Source organism: Phocoena sinus, chromosome X (assembly GCF_008692025.1).
Source record: "Phocoena sinus isolate mPhoSin1 chromosome X, mPhoSin1.pri, whole genome shotgun sequence".
NCBI classification, from domain to species: domain Eukaryota; kingdom Metazoa; phylum Chordata; class Mammalia; order Artiodactyla; family Phocoenidae; genus Phocoena; species Phocoena sinus.
Genome location: NC_045784.1, coordinates 128034132 through 128055724, shown reverse-complemented (window position 1 = coordinate 128055724; position 21593 = coordinate 128034132). Strand labels below are relative to the sequence as shown.

Below are 21593 nucleotides of genomic sequence, written 5' to 3'. Positions count from 1 at the left end.
AATGACTATATTATTATGTTGTCTCCTTTGAGTATTTCCTTTGTTTCTGCATTTTCTCACTTCTCTGATTAAACTTATTCTTTGGCTAAAGTTTTTCCACAGACAAAAGGCAGGCGGAGGACCTGGGGGGCAAGAATCACAGGGGTAAGAGTAAGGAGGGGAGAGCAGCCTTGCGGGAGGCCAGGAAGGGGGGCAAGGAAGGCAAAGGGGGAAAGAGGAAGGGAAGGAGAAAGAAGGAGCAGAGGAAAGGCAGAGAAAGGGCCAGAAAGCGCAAAGACAGCAAGAGAGCTATTGAGGGAGAAAGACGGTGGGGGGGGGGGGGAGCAGGAGAAAGAGGGCGAGTGATTGAGAAAAAGAGAGGGAACTGGCAGAAGAAGGAAGGAGGGAGACAGGAGAGAGGAGAGCTAAGAAAGAAAGATCCAGGGAAAGGAAGCCAAAGGGGGGGTAAAAGGCAGGGGAGGACCACTTCAGGTGGCACCTGGGACCTGGGTGTGAGGGATGACGGGCCAAGCCTGTGAAGACCCATTTCAAAGAGGACATGATCGCGGCCGGCTGGCCAGGCTCCCAGGAGACAATGCGGCATTTCCCCAAGAGTAAAGCCAGCACACCGGCAAGCTGCCAAGATTCTCTCCACTGCATGAGTGACACTTGCGCCACCCTTCGGAGTGAGCCCTGCCACCCCGCAGAGCTGTACACTAAGCACTGGGTATTGGGTGCTGCCTGCCGTAAGCCACCAGGATAGGGGCCCCGAAGTCTCCCTGCCCCTCCCCCTCTCTCCCTCTCTCCTTCCTTCCTCCCTCCCTCCCTCCCTTTCCCCTTCCTCCCTCCGTCCTTCCTCCCTTCTTTCTTTCTCCACTCAGGACTGGCCACAGCCTTACCTCCCCTGCAAGTCCCTCTACGCCCCAGTGAGACCCACAGTGGAAGCCAGGCAGAACCCAGGTGTGTGAGGTAACACTTCACAGCTGGCCGCTCCCTATACAGCCCTCACTCCTCTCCAAGTTGTGGCTTTGCAGGGCCACTAGTCCAAAGGACTAGATCTCCCCAAATGTAAGGGGGGACATGACACAGAACTAGTTATGATCACTGGCTATGAAAACTATCCTCTTAAAATGACAGGCAAATACGAACTAGCGGATGGGATTTTCATGCCATTCAGAAATGATTCAATACACAGCAACATTTGAAAATATAAAACAAAAAGTTTAAAAAAAAGAAGAAAGAAAATAGGAAAAAACCAAGTTCCAGCCAGATCCAATTCAGAATCTTCAAATGTCACCAATCAGCGCTTACTCCATCTGGCTGTGATGTTATCTCTGCATTTGGGTAAACAATCCACCAGAAACCCGGGTTTGGGGGCCCGCTGTCACTGGAGGATGAACTCAGGAGTAGCTTCCAGGTCGCTTGCCCTCGGCAACCAGCGCGCTGACCTGCCCACACCACGGGGATCTCCTGAGAAGAGTGTCGAAGCTGTCCTGCAGTGGGCACAATTAACTCTCAGCACGTTTGGATACCATGGTCATGGCCTCACCTGCCTTGTCTCTGGGCCAAGGAAAACTGTTTTCTGTTCCGCAGGGTCAGAACTGAAAAGGAAGAGCAGGACGGTGCCTGTGAACTGAGCTAGGTTCCCGGGACTCTTTTCAGGCATATTTCCTCTTTTCCAGACTCTGTTTGCCAACCCCCCTGCCCCCAGCCCACACCTGCACAGAACTGGTTTATTTCCTGAAACCACTGCTATGCTATGTATACACTGGACACACACTTGTCTCCTAAAGGGCTGTCCTTTTATTTCCTAGGTTTAGTAGGAAACACAGACAAAGCCAAGCACATTTAAAAATAGAGAAATACACTGGTTTCCTCATTCTTACATCAAATATTTATTGGCATCTGCTCTGCACCAAGCACTGAACGGGGACAAGGAGATGGAGCCACAAGAAGTGACTCGATTCGGCAGGGCTGGGGGATCTCTGGAGTCCCCCAAATCAGGGTAGCCTTAGGAAAGGTCAGTTTCAACTGGAAAACTGGGGAACTGGTCCCAGCCCTTGCAAAAGAGGGGCCAAGGAGGGGAAAGGACAAGGGCCATGGCTTCAGGGTCCAGCATGAGGAGGCAATGTTCCCAGGCCACTGCGGTGCACCCCAAATAGTTCCACTGTCTGGAGACAGGGCTCCAACTTGGCCTCTCTTTCTAAGCACATTGCATATCCAAGTGCTCCGCGATGAATCGATCGGCAGAGGTGACTCACAGGCAGACAGCCAGCGTGGTCACGGAGCCCTGTCTGCATTCCCAATTTGCCTGCTCGGGTTGTCACTTTGATAATGTTATTTACCAGGCCAGATGCCCCGAATGCCTGTCCCCAGCCCCTACTCGAGCCCTCCAGCCATTGTCTCCGTGCGCCTGTCACATCTTGTCACTGCCTCCCTGAATTCAACAGCTCTGGGCAGCCCGTCTACAGACTTGCCTGCTCACTTTTTCGGCCTCAGGAGCCAGAAAGGTGGCCTAGGGGCCCCAGCCCCACCCTTCTCAGAGCGGGTCCCAGAGGGGAATGTCCCACAGCTACACCCCGCCTGTCTTTCGTCGCGCAAGAAGGGGGAGTGCCAACAATGGCTCTGCAGCGTGGCACTGTGTCCCTGGCAGATGTGCTCAGGGACCTGGACAGTGAGAGGCAGGGGCGAGGGGCCAGGCTCCGCTGGGGGGATGGGGATGGAGATGGAGAGACCTAGGGCAGGAGTCCAAGAGCTTCCTCCTGTCACGCCCTGTGCCCACGGCTGCGCTTCTCTCCGCGCCCAAACCTCTTCTCGCCCGGAGACCTTGGGGTGCCCCCGCTCCCTGGAGTCCAGGTGGAGCAAAAGCGTTCCCGCGATGTGGAGGGTTGGCAAGGGCTTGGAAAGCGCCGCGGCCCGCTCCACTGGCGGCGCGAGAGCTCCCCCGCTCTGCTTTGTGGCCGGAGGCGGAACAGCAGCTGGGCGAGCGGTCTTGAGCCCGAAGCAGCCTGGCCAGCGGGCACCTCTAAGATGCTGGCCCAAGCAGAGGCTGCTGTTCACCCGACCCCGGCCGCCTGCCCACCCCACTTCGCTGGGCCTCCAAGACCTGGGCCCCAAAGGCTGTCCCCTTCAGCACTGGACGGACCAGCTGTACCCTGGTGGGGCTGGGGCAGTTCCCACCTCCCCAGAAGTAGAGTGCCCCCAAAATCCAGAACAGAAGGGTCTCCAGAGACCTTACCTGTCATACAGATAGGAAAACAGAGGCTGCAAATTCAAGGCAGGGCTTTGTTCGTGGGCAACGCTAAGAACCTCTGATTATTATCGTGTCACCACTGCTCCCATCCAACACTAGTCCCAAAGCCCCTCTAACCCAGCTTGACCTCTTAAACCAACAAAGAGAGTCGGGCTATGCCCTTGGGACTCAGACCCTCAAGAGTACTACAGATCCCAGGGATACCCACTCCTCCAGCTGGCTTCTGATTCTTCCACTCCGGGAAGAAGTTGGAAGAACTTGGATGTGGCACAAGCCCAGGTTACGAAACTGAGCTGGCATTTAAATGACCTAACAACAAATTGCCCAATTTAATTTGCTTACTCAATTCAATAAAAGAGAAAAAAGAAAACCCTGTAATTAAATACATTGATCCGTAGAAACTGACAACTCTGAAGACAAATCAGCTCTCCTCCCAACCCCAGAAGGGCTGCAAGGGGCCCTGAGAAAATCGTTCCTTACAATAAGTGGGAAAACAAGCCCAAAAGGGGAAGAAACTTGTCCAAGTTCCACCAGGGAGGCAAAGTTAATTCTAGGGTCTGCGGAGCCCAAGAGAGCACTGGGTTCATGCTCCACTCCAGCCACAGACTGGGACCCTTGGCCTTACTCTTCAGCATCCTTCCCCTATTGGCACCTTGAACCTGGACCTGGCATGCCACCTTGCTTGTCCAGACAGCTCTTCTGCATCCTTCAAGACCTTAGGCAGCTATCAGTTTCTCCAGGACAAATCTGTCCATGGTGGACAAAACTGCAGCTTGCTCAGACCCCCCTTAGAGCACTGCCCAGTTTAAGTAATGTGAGTACAACTGGGCGGAAGGTTCTGGAAACGAGCAGAGCCTCTCCAAGCCTGGAGGAGCCAAGAAAGGATGATTTGATTGGAAATAACGATAATGTCTTCTTCCTCAACTTCCTCACTGTGCTGTACTGCAGGTCTCCAAAGGTAGAAATTTCCAAGTCCCCAGCAAGTTCCTGGGCTCCCAGGCCAGTGCCCATATCAGGACCTCCACATGACCCTAGTCCCAGCCACAGCACTGAGCCCCTTTGGACCTGTGCTTAGCAAACCTTTTAGCTCGAAATGCATCTTCATCACCGTTCTGATTGGGGCTAGCTGTAGCAGGCTTGGTGTCGGGCCCTAAATCAGGACTGGCTTGTCCTTCTAGGGAAATGTCTGCCTTGGAAAGAAGCAAAATCACTTAGTCCTTGGCAGCTCTGTCTCTGCCGGGCGGAGGTGACCAGCAGCTGAACCCACAGCCAGTATGGCAAGCCGTTCCTCCCACTGGGACCAGATGGCACCCCGTGCCTGCCTACGAGCACTCCCTGTTCAGCTGTGGAGCTCTGCCTTCAGCGGGGCCCTATGGGGCCAAGTCCCCACCCACACCCCCGGGCCCAAGTAGCCTCAGCTATGGGGAGGTCATTATGAATTCCACATAGACCTCTCCCCAAGGAGCAAGGAGAAGAAAAGACACAAATACAGATGAGCAATGGGGACAGGGGCATTACAACTGCTTGTAAGGGATCAAAGAAAGCTTTGGGGGGAGGTGGCATTAGGACTGACTTTGAAGGAGGAGAAGGATGTTGCAGCAGAAATTTGAGGGCGGAAGTGGGTGTAAGCTGAATTCCCTCTGGGGCAGCTTCAGGTGGCTTATGAGTCCTATGTGGCCGCAGCATGCCCAGGGCATATGAGGGTTAGCAGAGAGACAGAAAGGCTGAGGATATGTGATCTAATCCATGAGAGAGAGAGAGAGAGAGAGAGAGAGAGAGGCGGGAGCCAGCCCGGCAGAGAGTTCCAGGCATTCAGCATGCAAATAGCACTGTGATGGCTAATGGCTGCTAGAGGTACTGGCGACAGGAGGGGGACCAGCAATAATGTCTGCCTCGGGGGTGTGGACAGTCAAATGGGGTTTGAAACAGACTGTAAACAGGGAAACAAATATACAGAATGATGAGAGAGTGATGAATGCCCTGAAGAAAATCAAACAGGGTGATCAAACGGACGTGACAGCAAATGGGAGCTGTTTTCAATGTGGATCTCAGCAAGGGCCCCTTCAGAGCCCTGAAGACAAGGTCCCAGCCACAGCAAGGTCCAAAGGCAGAGGAATCAAGGCAGAGGAAAAGCAAGGGGCACAAAAACAGGAAGAAGCTGGGCATGAGTGTGCAAGGAATTAAAAGGAGACTGGAGGGCCTGGGGTAGAGCGAAGCGGGGGGAGAGAGGAGTCGGCAAGGCCACAACACACGGGAACTGGAGACCATGTCTTGAGTTTGGATTTTATTATAAGAATAATAGAAAACCACTGGCAGGTTTTAAGCAGAGGAGTGATGTGATAGGATTTTCAGTTTTTAAAAACCTCGATGGCTGGGTGGAGAGGATTGCAGGGAGGCAAGGTGGAAACAAGGATACCAGTCTGGAGATGACTGCAGCCATCCAGGAGAGAGCTGGTGGCAGCCTGGACCAGGGTGAGGCCAGTGGAGGAGGGAGAAGTGCATGGATTCTGATTTTATTTTGAAAGTTAAGTAGAGAGTGTTTCCTGGATGGCTGGATATGGTGGATGAAGCAAAGAGAGGAGTCCAGGATAACTCCAAGAGTTTGGCCTGAGCAACTGGAAAGGTGTACGTGCCATGGCTGACACGGGGAGGGTGGGAGGGAGCCGGTTTGGGAGAAAAGTAATTAAGAAGTGCGTTATGACGGTGTTCATTGTGAAACGCCATGGTGGTGTCAGTTAGGTATTTGGATATTTCGCCATCATCCGTGCTCTGCCTTCATGGGCCATTGGAACAGTTATTTACATAATTCTTTCCTTTAAATCAACCTTAAATCGGCTCTCATTTTTCTTTAGCTCCATGCTAAGGAGTAATATCCATAACATCAAGTGTTTTGTGGGTTAGTAGCATTTTTTTCTGAATACAGATTAAAATAATAACCACCAGGTCCCCTTGCAGTTCAACCCTGATATTTCCTCCATACCCAGCCAAGTCTGGGCATCTAGCATACACAGACTTGAACTGAGCCATTTGGCTTTGACACGCAGGAACATCTGAGGGCATTTGAAGGGATCGCAGCAGGGCATTCGGGAGAGAGACATGGTCCCACAGCCCAGTGAGGCTCTGTAAGTAGCCACCGAACTGCCTCCATGGGCCCTTCTCAGCCCTCTGCTTGGGGATGGGGGGTTCACAGAGCAGAGCCCACCATCCTTTCCTTAGGTCCAAGCGCCCTCTGGTGGCCGGGTTCCGGTGCACCGGTGCACTGGGGGCTTCCCAGCTCCTGTTTCTGGAAGAGGGGGACCCTCTGCCTTGGCCTCTCCCTGGAGAAAGGGGCAAGAGGTCAGACTAGCTTTAGGCTCCAGACTGAGGGACAGATAGATGGTGCTGAGTGTGGGACTCAGGCGGGGCCAAGGTGGGGCCGGCAGTCTGCAAGCCAGGCAGGAGCCACTGAGGGTCAGACCGAAAGGGGAGGGAAAGTGGTGGGTGGGAGAAAGGGCTCTTGTTTCCTATAGAAGTTCACCAATGCAGAGAAATGCAACTTGATTACCATATACAAATAGGGCAATTTACCTTCGGTGGGTATTTTCAGAGGAAAAGAAAACATATTCCAATGTAACCATGTTTAAATTAAGAGCAGGGAACATTAGACTGCTGAATACATACTATGACCGGTAATGGAAAATGTACTTCTTATATTACAGCCAGTTACGGGAGAGAAGCGGGGTTGGCGGCCAGTGACAAGAGGGAGAGAGTCACGCTCTTGCCGAGAGAGCAACTGAGGAGGTGGCTGGACAGGCTGACGGAGGGTGCAGATAAGCACCGTCTGCTTAGGATGACACCCATGTGCTCACTCAGGCGTCCACGCTGCATCCACACAGGGGTTACCATTGGTGCACACACACACGCATTCACACACTCACAGATATTCCTGCTGTTACTCCTTCATCCTCTTCTCAGTGAACAAACTGTGCTTAGATGAGAAGAGACCAATTGCCAAACAGAGACCGGCAGTCCAGTGTGCAAGGGAGTCTCGCATAGAAGGCTGCGGTGGGGCTGAGAGAAGGAAGAACTGAGTCTTAGAGGAAGAAAAGGCAGAAAAGAGTGATCCATGCAGAGGGAACAGCAGGAGGAAAATCCTAGAAGCCTAAGAGAACACAGGCATTCGAGGCACCACAAAAAATTAGCGGTGACTGAACTCGAGGATGTCTGGGGAAAGGGAAGCCAAGGAGAGAGTGGGAGCTGAGAACCCTAAAGTCTGCGTCTCAAACCGGTGGGCTCCCCATGTGACCCAGGTGTGTCATCTGCTTTGCCCTGGGGAAAACCAGATCCAAGATACAATGTTCACCTGACTGATGTGGACTAAAAGTCATGTACCCGTTGGTGCTGGACTGAGGGTGAACCAGGCTCCAGGGAGAAATGCTGCAGATTTCTTGCTGAAACCAAGGCAACATTCTTCAATGCAGTCATCCCTCTGCCTCTGGGCCCAGTGCCATCCTAGGGCTACAAAACTAACATCTACTTGCCGTTCTAGCACATGGTGGAAACTGACGTCCTTAGCGCAGCCTTAGCCATGAGAGTCTGGGCAAGCAGCAGGCTGGTCTCCAAGGCTTCTACCTCTTAGTGGCTTAGCCTCTCTGGAAGTGAAGGAGATTAAAGCCTTTTCTTCCAGTCCCATACCAAAAGGGAGGGCATACACAGAACACTGGCCTATCACGAATGCTGCCTCCCTACCTCTGCCACTCTCAGGGATCAGGGCCTAGGCATGGGTAATGTTCCAGATCTCTCCAAGTAAGTCTTCCCCTGATTGAGATTTATTACTACAAGCTAGGGAAGAGGCCAAGAAATTACATTAAATTTAAAAAGAAGGCTGGCTAGAAGAATGAATCCCAATAAAAATGAATGGTGACACCAAAGCTCAGGCAACAAAAGAAATAAATAAATAAACTGGACGACAACAAAATTAGAATTTTCTGTGCATCAAAGGACACGATCAGCAGGCTGAAAATGCAACCTATGGAATGGGGAGAATTTGCAAATAATATGTCTGTTTTGGGTTAATTTCCAGAATATATAAAGAACTCCTACAACTCAACAGCGACAAAAAACAAATAATCCAACTGAAAATTGAGCAAAGAACTAAATAGACATTTCTCTAAAGAAGACAAACAAATGGCCAACAAGCATACAAAGAGATGCTCAACATCAATAATCATCAGGGAAATGTATCTCAAAACTGCAAAGAGATACCACCTCACACCCATTAAGATGACTACTGTCAAAAAAATGCAGAAAACAACAAGTGTTGGTGAGAGTGTGAAGAAATGGAACCCTTGTACACTGTTAGTGGGAATGTAAAATGGTGTAGTCACTGTGGAAAACAGTATGGCGTTTCCTCAAAAAGTCAAAAATAGAATTGCTATATGCTGCAGCAATTCCACTTCTAGGTATATACTCAAAAAAAGTGACAACAGGAACTTGAACAGACATTTGTACGCTCACGTGCATGCCAGCATTATTCATAGTAGCCAAATGATGGAAATAACCCAAGCGTCCGTTGTCAGCTGAGTAGATGAACAAAATGTGGTCTATCCGTACAATGGATTATTCAGCCTTAAAAATGAAGAAAATTCTGACACCTTTTACAACACGAACTTTGAGGACATTGTGCTAAGTGAAATCAGACAGTCACAAAAGGACCAATACTGTAGGATTCCACTTATATAACATATCTAGAGACAAAAGGTAGGATGGTGATTGCCAGGGCTGGAGGGAGGGAGACTGAGGAGTTGTTACTTAATGGGGACAGAATTTCAGTTTCACAGTTTGAAGAGTCCTGCAGATTGTCTGCACAACAATGTAAATGCACTTAACACTACCAAACCGTGCATTTTAAAAATATTTAAGATAGTAGATTTTATGTGTGCTGAACCACAATTAGTAGAGAGATAGAGAGAGACAGAACTGGTATGCACAAAGGCGTCTGAGTCTGCACCTAGATATTCCTGCCCACTAATTAGCACTTGTCCTTGGGGTTCCTGATCATCTGGTGGTACCCACTCAAGTATCTGAGCCTTCAGGAGATCCTCCCCAAATCCGCAGACATAGCCGGTGCTTCTGTAAAGACATGGCTTCTGGCAAATGGAAACATAGGAGTTTGGGTGTGTTCACTTATTGCCCCAGCGAATAAACATTCTCCAAATTCCTCCTCTGTGCCAGGCATGTCTCCAAGGCTACAGACAGAGCAGTGAAGGAGACTGCCTTGGCCCTGCCCTCAAAGAGCCCACAGTCTGGAAACTGGATCCATCAAAATGGACCAGCCAGTGTGATAAAGAGCCAGGACAGAGACGCCTAGAGAGGGGGTGATTGATGGCCTAGTGTGGGAGCCAGTTCAGTCAAGGGAGCCTTCTCCAACAAGTTGTTACCTGAGCTGAGTCCAGAAGGACCGGTAGGGCTTAGGCAGGCAGCAGAAGGCAGCAGAGGGGATTCCAGGCGGAGTGGGTCCTGGGTAAGGGAAAAAGAGAAATATGGGGAAAGGAGAGGGGTTGAGGTAAGAAGGGAGAGAATGTTAGCAGCGTGGAGCAATAACCACAAATAGTTCAAAGGAACTTATTAACTCGTAAGTGTCTCTGCTGCAGATGTTAACTTGAAGAGTCATCCACCCACCACCAGCCTCAGGGCCTCTTCAGAAATGCTCTGCATAGAGGTGATGGTCAGAGCTCCTGCCCACCACCTTCTCCAGCATTGTCTGTTGGCCCACTGCTAGCTCCTCACTCCCTGCTCTGGAATGGACTCGAGACCAGGTGCATCATCATCCCCCTGGTCTAGAGAAGACCTCAGGGGTCGCAGTCCTGGTTGGCAGGCAGGCAGACGGATCAACAGAGCAGGACTTGGAGTGAGCACCTCCTACCTGCCCCCCTGCATACTTCTGTCTGCCTTGGAAGACAGACACTGAGACCAGTGCTAAGTGTCTGCCGCCAGTGCTTGAACTACATACTCATGCAGGGAAATGGAGATATTCAGAAGACATACTAGAAAAGAACCAAGTGAACTGTATATAAAATAGATAACCTGCCGTATAGCACAGGGAACTCTACTCAATACTCTGTAATGGCCTATATGGGAAAAGAATCTAAAAAAGAGTGGACATATGTATAACTGACGCCTGAAACTAACACAACATTGTAAATCAACTATATTCCAGTAAAAATTTAAAAAGAAATTTTTTGAAAAGGAAAAGAACAAAGTGGGAGGTGACTAGGTACAAAGGAGCCCAGAGAGATGCTGCTCTTCTCTTCCTTCCTTAAACTTGGACAGGCTGAAGCTTCTGGAAGCCGAGCCAAACACGGTCTGCACTCTGCACAAGATGGGCTGTTAGTTGGACTTGGAGAAGGGCTTCTGGATGATTGAGTCAAAAACCTGCTGACAGAGAGGCTTCTGGGAGAAATCAAGGGGACATGGGGGTAATGCATATATATGTGGGGACCTACACAGCTCTTCTAGCCCCCGGGGTCAAGGCCAAGGCTGCAGAGGCAGCTGGGTCCAGGGCATTATGGCTTCTCAGCAGCAGCTGGCTTGGGGCTATTCATTCCATCTGACAGGTAGTCGTCCTCATTATCCTGCTTCATCTTGGTTTCCAAAACCATGATGCGCTGCTTGAGCTTCTGCTGGGCCCCTGTGTACTCAGCCAGCAGGCAGGCAAAGCGAGTGTACAAGGTCTCCATGTTGGTTTCCAGCTGTTCTAGCTTCTCCTGAACATCTGCCTCGATGCTGACTGCCACCTCATTCTCATCCAGCAATCCCTCCTCCATCAAGATCTCCCAGCCTCCCTCCTCCAAGACCCTCTTGGCATCAGGGTACTCCATCACAGCTTCCATAAGGTCATCCTTGGACAAGCAGAAGAGATCTGAGTAGCCAAGGCTTCGGATATTGGCTGTGCGTCGATTGCCCGTTTTGCTGCCTTTAACGTTAAGAATACTGACCTCTCCAAAGCAACTCCCAGCCAAGAGCAGGGCATACTGAGTGACACCATCATCAGCCACCACTGCCAATTTTCCTTCCTTGATTATGTACATCTCCTTCCCAATATCCCCCTTGCGGCAAATGTAATCCCCAGGACTGAAGACCTGAGGACGGAGCTTTAATACCAGCTCCACCAGCAGGCCAGCCTCACAATCCGGAAAGATGCACACTTTCTTGAGTGTGGACAGGTGGACGTTGATGGCTATCTCAGCCCTCAGCTTGGATGGCGGTTTCTTGAGCACTTCCCGCTCATCCACACTCTTCTTATTGGTCCAGAGATAGTCAAACCACCTAATGACCTTGACTTCCATCTCCTTGCTGACCTTTTGGAACTGCGTATAGTGTTTGACGGCATCGATCTTGGCCTGGAACTCAGCCCGGGTGGCGTTCATGTCGGAGATCATGGAGCCCACGTTTCCCACGATGGTGGCAAAGATGAGGACACCAATCAGGAAATCAAAGATGACAAATAGGTACTCCTCATCTTTTACAGGGGGTGGTGTCTCCCCAATGGTGGTGAGGGTCAGTGTAGACCAGTAAAGGCAATAGATGTATTCCCTAGACAGGTAGCCATACTCAGGGTCAGTGATGTTGGGGTAAACCCAGGTGTCGACCCCAAAACCAATGGACTTGGAGATGGCGTAGTAGATGCAGGCATTCCAGTGGATGATGACCAAGATGCAGAGGACCAGGTTGCTGATGCGGAAGATGCTGGGGTGGCTGGTGCGTGTCTCAGTGTGGTCAAAGAACTCAAACATGCGGGCAAAGTGTAGCAGGCGGTTGAAGCGCAGCTCAGGGCTGTGGATGCCCACAGCAAAATAGATCAGGTCTGTAGGGATGATGGAAGCCACATCCAGCTTGAACTACAGGGTGTGGATGTAGTTGTCCCGCAACATCTTGGTATCTTTGACCAGCAGCCCCTGCTCCAGGAAACCTGATGGAGACACAGCCAACATATCACCTCTGCCTTCAGGCCTGTCCCTCCTGGTAGACTAGTATTCAGCACGGAACAAAGTGATGACTCAACTCTCTTTCCCAAGGAGGGGTATAGGAAACCCAGAGCATGGCTGGCCGTAAGTACCCTAAGAGATCACCCCCAAATCACCACCAACCTGTGTCCCAGACAAACATTTGAGGCTAACACCATGCCAAGAGGGCTTCCTGGGAATGCGGATCCAAGCCTTTGGTCTCATGGGCCGTGGTCCTGCCTGCGCATCCCAGCTATCCACTCACCTGTGCGCAATCGGATGAAGAGGTCTGCGATGTAGACCACATCTGAGAAGTAGTCCAGCACCAGCCACACTACGTAGTAATCTTTCTGTAGGTCACTGAATCAGGCTCTTCAGGAAGACAGGGCTGGGCTTCACCATAAAGCTAGCCGAGGCCCCCTGAAGTCCCCAAACTGTTTGCCCACTGTGAGCAGGGCTTGGGGTGGCCACCAGAGGCACTGATGAGTCAGTCAGTCTGCTGCCAAGAAGCCATTCACAAGCAAGTACTACTCCAACCCTTATTATTGTGTAGACATCACTACTGACGATTACTTGTCTGTCTCACCCACTGGACTACGAGCTCCAAGAAGACAGAGACCTCCACCTCTTGGTCATTACTGCATGCCCCATATCTTAGCCCAGAGCACATCTTAGCCCAGGATTCAAGCGCTCAACAAGAGTGAGTTGACTGAAAAACGAGTTGTTGGAAGAATGCACACAGTACACAGCTGAATAGCTTCCATGCTCGGCTCTTCAACACACACCTACTGAGAACCCAACGCAGAGTACTGGCCAACCCAGATGAGAGAGAGAGCAGTAGCTGGGCTTAGACTCGAAGCAGTGGGAATGAAGAGAGGTTGGAGATGGCAGGAGAGTTTTAGGAGGAATTGACGAGACTTGGTGACTGGATGGGTAGGGGCCTCGGGAGAGGGCAGAAGAAGGGACAGAACCCTGGATGATGACTCAGTGAGCATACAAGTCAAGGGAGGAGCACTGAGCTCTGACTACTTGGTTACACTTAGAATAAAACCCAGCCCCCTCCCCGGCACACAAAGCCTGTCTGATGCTTCACCTGCAGTCCTCCAGCCACACTAGGCCATCCTGAAACAGGGGCTTGGCACCTTGTTGTTCCCTCCTCCCAGAATGTTCCCCCCACCAACCTGAAGCATCTAAATAGCCGACTTCCTCTCGTCACTCAGGTCTCAGCCAAGGTGCCACCTCCTCAGAGAAGTCCACCCTGAATGCCCTTTCTCTAGTAGCTCCCTGCCTCTGGTCCTTGGACTCATCTCGGGCATTGGTTTGTTCATGTTCACTGTCAGTGTCCCCCGCTAGCCTGAGAGCTCCAGGAGCGCAGAGACCACGTGTGTCTTTTTCACCACATTGTCCCCAGCCCTGAGCACTAGGCCTAGCACCCAGTAGGTGCTCAGTCAAATCCTTGCTGAATGAATGACTGAGGTAGGGGATGGGGGGGCAACACTGTCAGGAAAAGCTACATGTGGAGATAGAATTTTCTCTTGAGGAAACAGCATGTTCTGATCCAAGAATAGTGAGTGCTGGGGCTGGGGTATGTCCAGAAGGTGGAGCTAGAGAGAAAGGCCAGGTCCAGAGGGCCTTGAAGGCCACGCTGAGCGCTTGAACTTCATCCTGTGGGCAATGAGGGACCATTGAGAAGTTTGTGAGGAAGGCCTGACATCATCAAATCCCAGTTTCTATCAATCATGCTAGTTGCAAGTGTGGAAGATGCATTAGAGAGGGCAAGAGTGTCTGTAAGGAATGGCTGCAGGGTTTTTGTACTTGTACCAGGGAGAGAGGGGGCCGGCCTCACCTAGGACAGTATCGGTGTGGATGAGGAAGTAGGAGGAGATTACAGACACCAGGAAAAGGATAGACATGAAGCTTTTGGCAGCGTATTAAATCGGGTTGGGGTTGAAGGAGCTGGGGGTTAATAGGGAAGAGGGAGGGGCCACTGGCAAGCAGGGAATCCAGAAAGAGGGATGGGTTGGGGTGAGCTCTGTGTCCACAACTGGGACTGGGTTGCTTTGGCCACACCCTCCCAGACCACCCCCTGCTCACCTGGCCACCAGAAGGCACCAGTTGTAGAGGACAGGCATGGCGATGACAAATAGTTCACATTTCTTCCTGAGGAGACAGAGGCCAGGCTTGGGAACTGGCTCCCCAGTGTGGCCCCAGCCCAGCTTCCAGTAGCCAGGGGACCCTGAAAAAGCAACACCTAAGGGTATATGTTGTGTGAGGGACGGGTTGTCTTAGGGCCTCATTTTTCAGGAAGCCACAACCTGGCACTGTGATCTGAGGAGAGCTTGGAGGGCGAAGAGACCCCACATGGGCCCACTGGCTCTTCTGTCCTCTGGAAGTCTCTTGCCCAGAGGGCGCATGAGGGGTAGTGCTCTCACTGAGGCAGGCTTCAGGCCCTGGGAAGGGACGTCCACAGCATGGTAATGAGGGCTCAGGGCCGGATCCCACATCCCTCCGGGGAAGAGAGAGGAACTCCAAGCAAGGAAGCGTCACGTGCTTCCTGTCCCCGCCCCCGCCCCCACTCCCTGTTTAGTCCCCGGCCTCCAGCTCCCAAATCACTTTCCCAGATGCTGTGTCCTGCCTTGGCAAGAGCTCTTTTCCCCTACTGGCCAGACATCCACAGTCGTCTGCTCATTCCTCAAAGAACAGACCTTCCAGCTCCGCCTTCTCTGGCCTCCCCGCTTGTTCTGTCTCGCTCAGTTGTTTCTGGGCCTTCTCCCACCAGGCAGCCCCCCAGCATGGCCTCTTCAAAGACCCACCCCTGTGCTCACATGGGCACCGGTACTGGCATCCCCTCCACAGCATTCCCTATATGCACCCTCCTCTGTATTTACTGACCGCTAGAACCCAGGCTGGGGCTGGCGCACCATTGGCTGAGCCCTCTCCCTGCCCACATTCAGGTAAGCAGCAAGAGGACAGCCGGCAAGAGGCAGCTAAGGTGAGAAAAGCCAGCAGGGGCTCCTGTGGCAGGTGGGCCACTGGCTGTTAGAGAGGGCATAGGCCCTGGTCAGCCCCTGGCTGTGCTATGAGAAACCCCAGCACACCCTCCAACCACATGCTTGGGAGCCCTTCCAGTCCCACAGGCCAGACAGCTATACTTGCTGCCCTTGCCCTCGCTGTCCTTGTCGCCTTTGCCATCTCCTTGCTGTGTCGTCACGGTCTGGAGCTCAGACCCACAGAAACGCTCAAGGAACGAGTCAGGTCTGGGCTCCTCCTCGTGGAAATTCTTGTTGGCCCACTCTCTGATGACCCCCACCAGGCAGGCAATCCTAGAGAGGAGAGAAGAGAACTGCACTGTGGAGAGAGGACCTGCGCCGAGGACAGGGGGATGGCGCTCGGGTGTGACTCCCAACACAGCAGCCTGAGGGGTAAGGGGCGAGTCTGGGAAGACTTCCTGTAGGAAGTGCCGTCTCTGTCGATTGTGAAGAACAAACAGGGGGTCTCTGGGGCAAGATGGAGATGATGCTAAGGGAGGACAGGTCAGGAGGAAGGTTGGCTCAAGCTTCCTGAGTTCCCCATGGGGCCTACAACTCTGGGCTGGAGACCTGGGAGCCCTCTACCTATACCCTTCCGCTGGGAAGCATCTCTCCTCCCAACAGCGCGACAGGCAAGTCTGAAGAGAAACCTGCACTGCCACTCCGAGCCTGCTCACAGGAGCCTCCTACCGAGAAAAAGTTGAGCTAGGACAGCGTTGACGGTACTTCCCAGAGGTCTTGATAGAGAGGCCCTGTGGGACGGAGAGGACCCCATGATCTGACAGGCCCCACGGGACGGAGGGGTTGCAGCAGGGCAGTGGTGAAACCCACCTGCGGAAGCCACCCCTCCTCTGCAGGGGGGCATCCATCTCTGCCAGCCTCTGTAGTTCTGAGGAGGTGTCATCGTCGGCCGCAGACTGTGGCCTGCAGAGGAAGGAGCAGGGGTGACCAAGGGCTTAGTTTGTTTCTTTGTTTTTTGTCTCCTATTAGCACTCTCCCCTCCTGGGAGATGCCTAGAAATCCCATCATCCCTTAAGAGGCTGTCCTTGAGCCAAAGATTATTTACTCTGTGACAATGAGGCACAGTTGGGAGAAAGTCGAATCCTCAGGGCCACCTCTGCAATGATCCAGCCTCAGCAGACCCACCTGTTGCTGGTCCTGTGGTCATCTTCGCCATTGACCTTGATGGCAGGAGGTGCATGATGGTTGTGGTTGTTGGCTAGGGAGCTCTTCACTCCATTGGCTTTTTCTGTCATCTTCCATGTACAACCAGGACCCTCACCTGCCAGGGAGAGGCCCAAGAGGGAGGTCACAGAACACCCTGGCACCCATATAAGGCGGGAGGGCCTCAGGTGAGCACTGAGAACAGAGCCAGGGCCCATTTGGCAAACCCCAGCTCCCCTGGGTATTGCTGTGGCAGTGCGGGGCAAGGCCATCTGCATCGCCAGCGTGGCAGGCTCCAGGCGCCCAGGAGATGCTGCCCTTCCCACCCCCATAGGCAATTTCAAAGGCAAACAGCGGTAAACTGCATGACATGTTTCTTTTTCTTTTACCTCAGTGAACTTTTGGACATATGAACTAACAGAGGTAAACCAAACCACACAAGAAACCGTTTAAGCCATCTTCTGTTGTCCGGCACAGGCTGAAGCTGCTGAGCACCTCCAAACTAGCCACTGCCCCCAAATTCCTGCCCTGTGGGAGGAGATGTAGCTCCTTGGCCCAAAGAAGCTGCCCCCACCCCCAGCTCTCTGCTTCTCCTCAGGTGGGAGTCCTATCTCTCACTGACTTTTTCACCAGGGATAGTGACTCTGGGGGTCCTTCTTTTCTGCTCTGATCACATTCTCTCCGGCACCTCCAAGCTGAGGAACAAACGGTAGCCCGGTGGATGGGGCAAGGAGTGCGGAAGAGAGAGGGGAGAGCTCCCACGGGCTCTATAGGCAGTGGTCCAAACCAGGACTCTCTCCTTTGGGCTATGGGGAGCCTTGTAAGGGCTGAACAGGAGCATGACAAGGACGGCATTATATTCTAGAAAGATCCTTCTGACTGGATTAGAGGGGAGCAAGAGAAGATGGTGCCAGTGAAGCCCGAGACAAGGGGGAAGGGATTGGGCGCGTGGAGTGAGGGAGAACAAGTGGGTGAGGCCACGCAGGAAGGATCCTGGAGAACCCCAACATTTAGGAATTGAGCAGAGGAGGAGTTATCCACAAAACGGACTGAGAAGAAGCATCCTGAGAGGGAAAAATCCAGAAGAGAGACAGGAGATGGTGTTCCACCGTGCGTTTTGCATGGGGTCAGGGAGGACAGGATGGCTCTTCCCTGCTGAGGCATGCCCCACCAGATTTGGTCAGAAATGATGAGCACACCCCGCTGATTACCTACTGCTGGGGCTCATCATCCCAACCCCCTCCCCAAGCTTGTTCCAGCTTCTGAAGTCATCACCGTGGCGATGGCAGGCAAGTCAGGCTCTGCAGTGAGTGGTAATAACAAGCAGCCTCAGAGCCACTCACCTGTTGCTCTCTGTGGGACTGTGGCACCAGGATGCTGATGAGGGAACCCGAGGGAGAGGAACCTGGATCGCTGAGTCCCTGCTTGGACCCTAGAGGTGGCTGACCATGGAGACAGGAAGTTCCAGGCAATGCAAACAAAGCTGGGGCCTCTTGCACTGATCAGGTTTCGGTGCTGGCCTCCTGGAAGCCTGAAGATGAAGAGGGGCTGGAACTCAGGCCCAGAGTGGAACACATTAGAGCACTGTCCAGGGGATGAATGGCAGGGGCGGAAGAGGGGCAGTGAAGGTCAAGTTCACTGCAGGTATGGAGGGGACACTGGTGTGGGAGGGTGGACCCGGACTACAGGGTGAGCTATGCTTACAGCAATAGGGCAGAGGGGTCTAAGGCCACCCAGGGAGGCTGCAAACACCAGGCCGAGGACTTGGGACAGCCCCTTGCTGATAGAGAGCCAGCGTTGGCCCCGCCTGCCACCACTTGGACCCCTCCCCTCCTTACTGATCATCCCCAGTAACAGTGGCACTGAGCCCACAAGAGGGACAGCTCTGGGGGCCCATGACAACATTTATGCCCTCGCTAAGTTTCTGGCACCAAGACAGATTCCTCTCCCATGATCCCTGCTCCTTCTCTGCCAGGAACAGGCTCTTCCCTCTGTCTGGCTGCCCTGCATGCTCTGCCACCCACATGCCCCTTCACGAGAAATGCCCCCTCAGACCTCTCACCAGGGAACAAGGGCAGGCAGCTATCCCCAGCCCGCAGGCAGCTAGGCCACTGCTTCCCATCTGCGCGTTTGCTCTGGAAACTTCATCCAGTCCCAGACCTCACTTACCATTATGTCCCCACCCAGGCGTCTCTTCCAAGCTGCCCACCCATATCTCCAGCTGCCTGCTGGACACCTTCTTCTTTGAGGTGCCTCAAACCCAACCTACCTAAAACTGACCTTGACATTTTCACCTACAAATCAGCTTCTCCTCCAATTTCCCCACTCAGAAAGGGACCTGTCCTCTACGCAGTCACCCAAGCCAAAAACCTTCAATCATCTGCTCCAAGCAGTCTCCGTTCTCAGTCCCCCCTACGAAGTGTCAAAAATCTCCCATTCACTGCCCTCTGTCCCCAAGGCCCCGGCCTGGTCTCGAGCTTTCAGAGTCGCTCTCCAGGCCTGCTGCAGCAGACTCTGACCAGCCCAGCACTCACTGGGGTCTGGACTGGAGGGGAGACGTGGACACCACCTGGGTTGCTGGCAGTTAAAGCTCTGAGAGGGGATGAGCGTCACCCCTCACCCCACCACAGCATGAGAGCAAAGCTGAGGGGAGAGTCCTGAGGAGACTGCGGAGGACAGGCCCCCCAGAGACGGAGTCTCAGGGAGGGAGGAGCCTGCAGGGCCACATCAGGAGAGCAGGGCTGCCGGCAGAGGCCTACCCTTCCTCCCCCTGAGATGAGAGCTGGAGTGGCCCTGCCTCGAACGCTAGGGGCCTCGCTGGTTACCTCATCGAGAGCAGCCTCAAGGAGTGCTGGTAGAGAGGTGTTTGTAGGGTTTCAGACTCCTTTTACACAAAGGAGATAGTAAAGCAAGTGGAAGGGATTTTGAGGAGGGATGGTGACAATATCTGTGCTTGTGACCAACCCCGGTTAGGGCTGCAGCTCATGAAAGATGGATAGAACGGGTGGGTCCAGGTACCAGAGTAGGTGAGAGGTGACTTATGAAGAATGCAGAGGGGAGGGGTCCCTGATGAATGGGCCAGGAGGGGAAGGAGGTGATAGGCAGACATGTTAGATGGGGGTAGGGGAACAGTGAGAGACAGGGCAAGAAGCTCACTCATGCCAATCCCCCGCATTCTCAGCAAAATGGGAGGGGGGTTCATCTTCAGAGGCATCAGGCAGTGGTAGATGCGGACCTTGCAGGAGGCCAGAAAGTTTGCAATAGCTGCTGCAGGAATGCACTGGAGAAACCGAGCAAGTGTGAGGGCAGGGCGAGGCTGCGTGAGGAAGCAGATGTGTAGTTGGCAAAGAGAAGAGAGATGGGCAGGGGACCCAGGTAGGAGGGAAGCTTACAAACCAAGGGTAAGGCACCTTAATTCTGTAAAAAGCCCAACATCAATCGTAGCGCACTTCTGGGCCTCCCTTCTCGTCGTCCACTAGTTGATCAGCCAGCCCAAGAGTTTTCTAGAAACACCAGCCTGGTCCAGGGAGTCTCTTGGACCCTGGTTAGAAGCATTCTGATGATGATTCTCTCAGAGATGTTAAGGCCAGGAAGAGAAGGAGCAAAAGCTGGAACTACAACCAAGGCTCGGAGCCAGAGCTACTACCGTCCAGTCTGTGGTCAAGGCACCTGGTGTGCACCAGCGCTCTGCCAGGTGCTGAGCTGAGAAAGATGAGTCTGGCAGAGTCTCTGACCTCAGTGTTGCTCCCAAAATAAAAGAGAAAACCAGGAACACAGTTCATCCCCAGAGTCAATTCTCTGTCCACATCTATTGTGTTTCTCAGCAGCATTTTTTTTTTTTTTTTTTTTTTTGGGGTTCGCGGACCTCTCACTGCTGTGGCCTCTCCCGTTGCGGAGCACGGGCTCCGGATGCGCAGGCTCAGCGGCCATGGCTCACGGGCCCAGCCGCTCCGCGGCACGTGGGATCCTCCCGGACCGGGGCACGAACCCGTGTCCCCTGCCTCGGCAGGCGGACCCTCAACCACTGCGCCACCAGGGAAGCCCTCTCAGCAGCATTTGACACAAGTTAGGCACTCTCTCCTTCTTGAAATAATGGGTTCCATGTTCTTGGTTCTGCTCCTGCCTCAGTGGCCACTTCTTATTAGTGTCCTCTGAAGAAATCTCCTCCTCTTTCCTAATTCTAAACTTTGGGGCGTCCTGAACTCAGTGATCGAGTAGATTCCTTATCTTTTCTCTCTTTGTCACTTCTTCATCCAGTCTTCTGGCTTTAAACACATCTGTATACTGATGACTTGCAAATTATAACAACTTGCCAGCCTCTCTCCTGAACTCCAGTTTGTCTCCCTGACGTTACCACTTGGATGTTGAATCTCAGGCTGAATATGTCGAAAACCGAGTACTTGATCTTCCCCTCAAAACCTTATCCTCCAGTACTCGTCAGCAACTCAACAAAGGCAATCCTGTTCTCCCAGTTAGTCAAGTCAGAAGCCAACAAGGACCTACTATATAGCACAGGGAACTCTGCTCAATATTCTGTGATAACCTGCATGGGAAAAGAATCTGAAAAAGAATGGATATATGTATGTGTATACCTGAATCACTTTGCTGTACACCCGAAACTAACACAGCATTGTAAATCAACGATAATCCAATAAAATTAATAAAAAAAACTTACAGTCATCCTTAACTCCTCCCTTTCTTTCATACTGCCACACATTGCAAATCACGCGCTAGTAGCAATTCTGGCCATTGCGGTAGAAAAAGTTCTGGGCAGCAGGCAGAGAACCGTGCCAAGGGGAGGGCTGTGCACGTCGTGGGTGGCAGGGAGGTGGGCAGGCAGGCAGACATAGACAAGGAGAGCCAAGAGGAAGCTAGAATGGGGAGTGGGGTTGTAGGGGGCAACTTCTCGTTCATTGAGCAGCTACCACTGCTGCTAACACTTGACCTAAGTTAACTCATTTAATTCTCACAAAAATCTGGCGAGGCTGATGCTATTACCAGCCCCATTTTACACATTCACACCTAAGCAATCTGGCTCCACATTCAACCACAGGGCCAGCCTGGAAGGTGAACAGAGCCAGGGACTTGGGCATGAGTACCAAGAGAAGTAGGTCAGCACTGCACCAGGCACAGCAGTGACCCCTTGTGCCCCAGGCCTGGAGGGACAGTTGGAAGGGGCTCTGC

The 21593-nt window shown here is 52.6% G+C and overlaps 1 protein-coding gene across 1 annotated transcript; it reads right to left on the bottom strand.

Annotated features, from left to right (window-relative positions):
* Positions 1-10776: 10776 nt before the first annotated feature.
* On the bottom strand, positions 10777-16501 carry CNGA2 (cyclic nucleotide gated channel subunit alpha 2). Its single transcript, XM_032619906.1, is given in 6 exon segments — positions 10777-12182; positions 12482-12588; positions 14311-14376; positions 15369-15539; positions 16077-16169; positions 16392-16501. Coding segments are annotated over 6 exon segments (1953 nt in total).
* Between the last annotated feature and the right edge of the window lie 5092 nt (positions 16502-21593).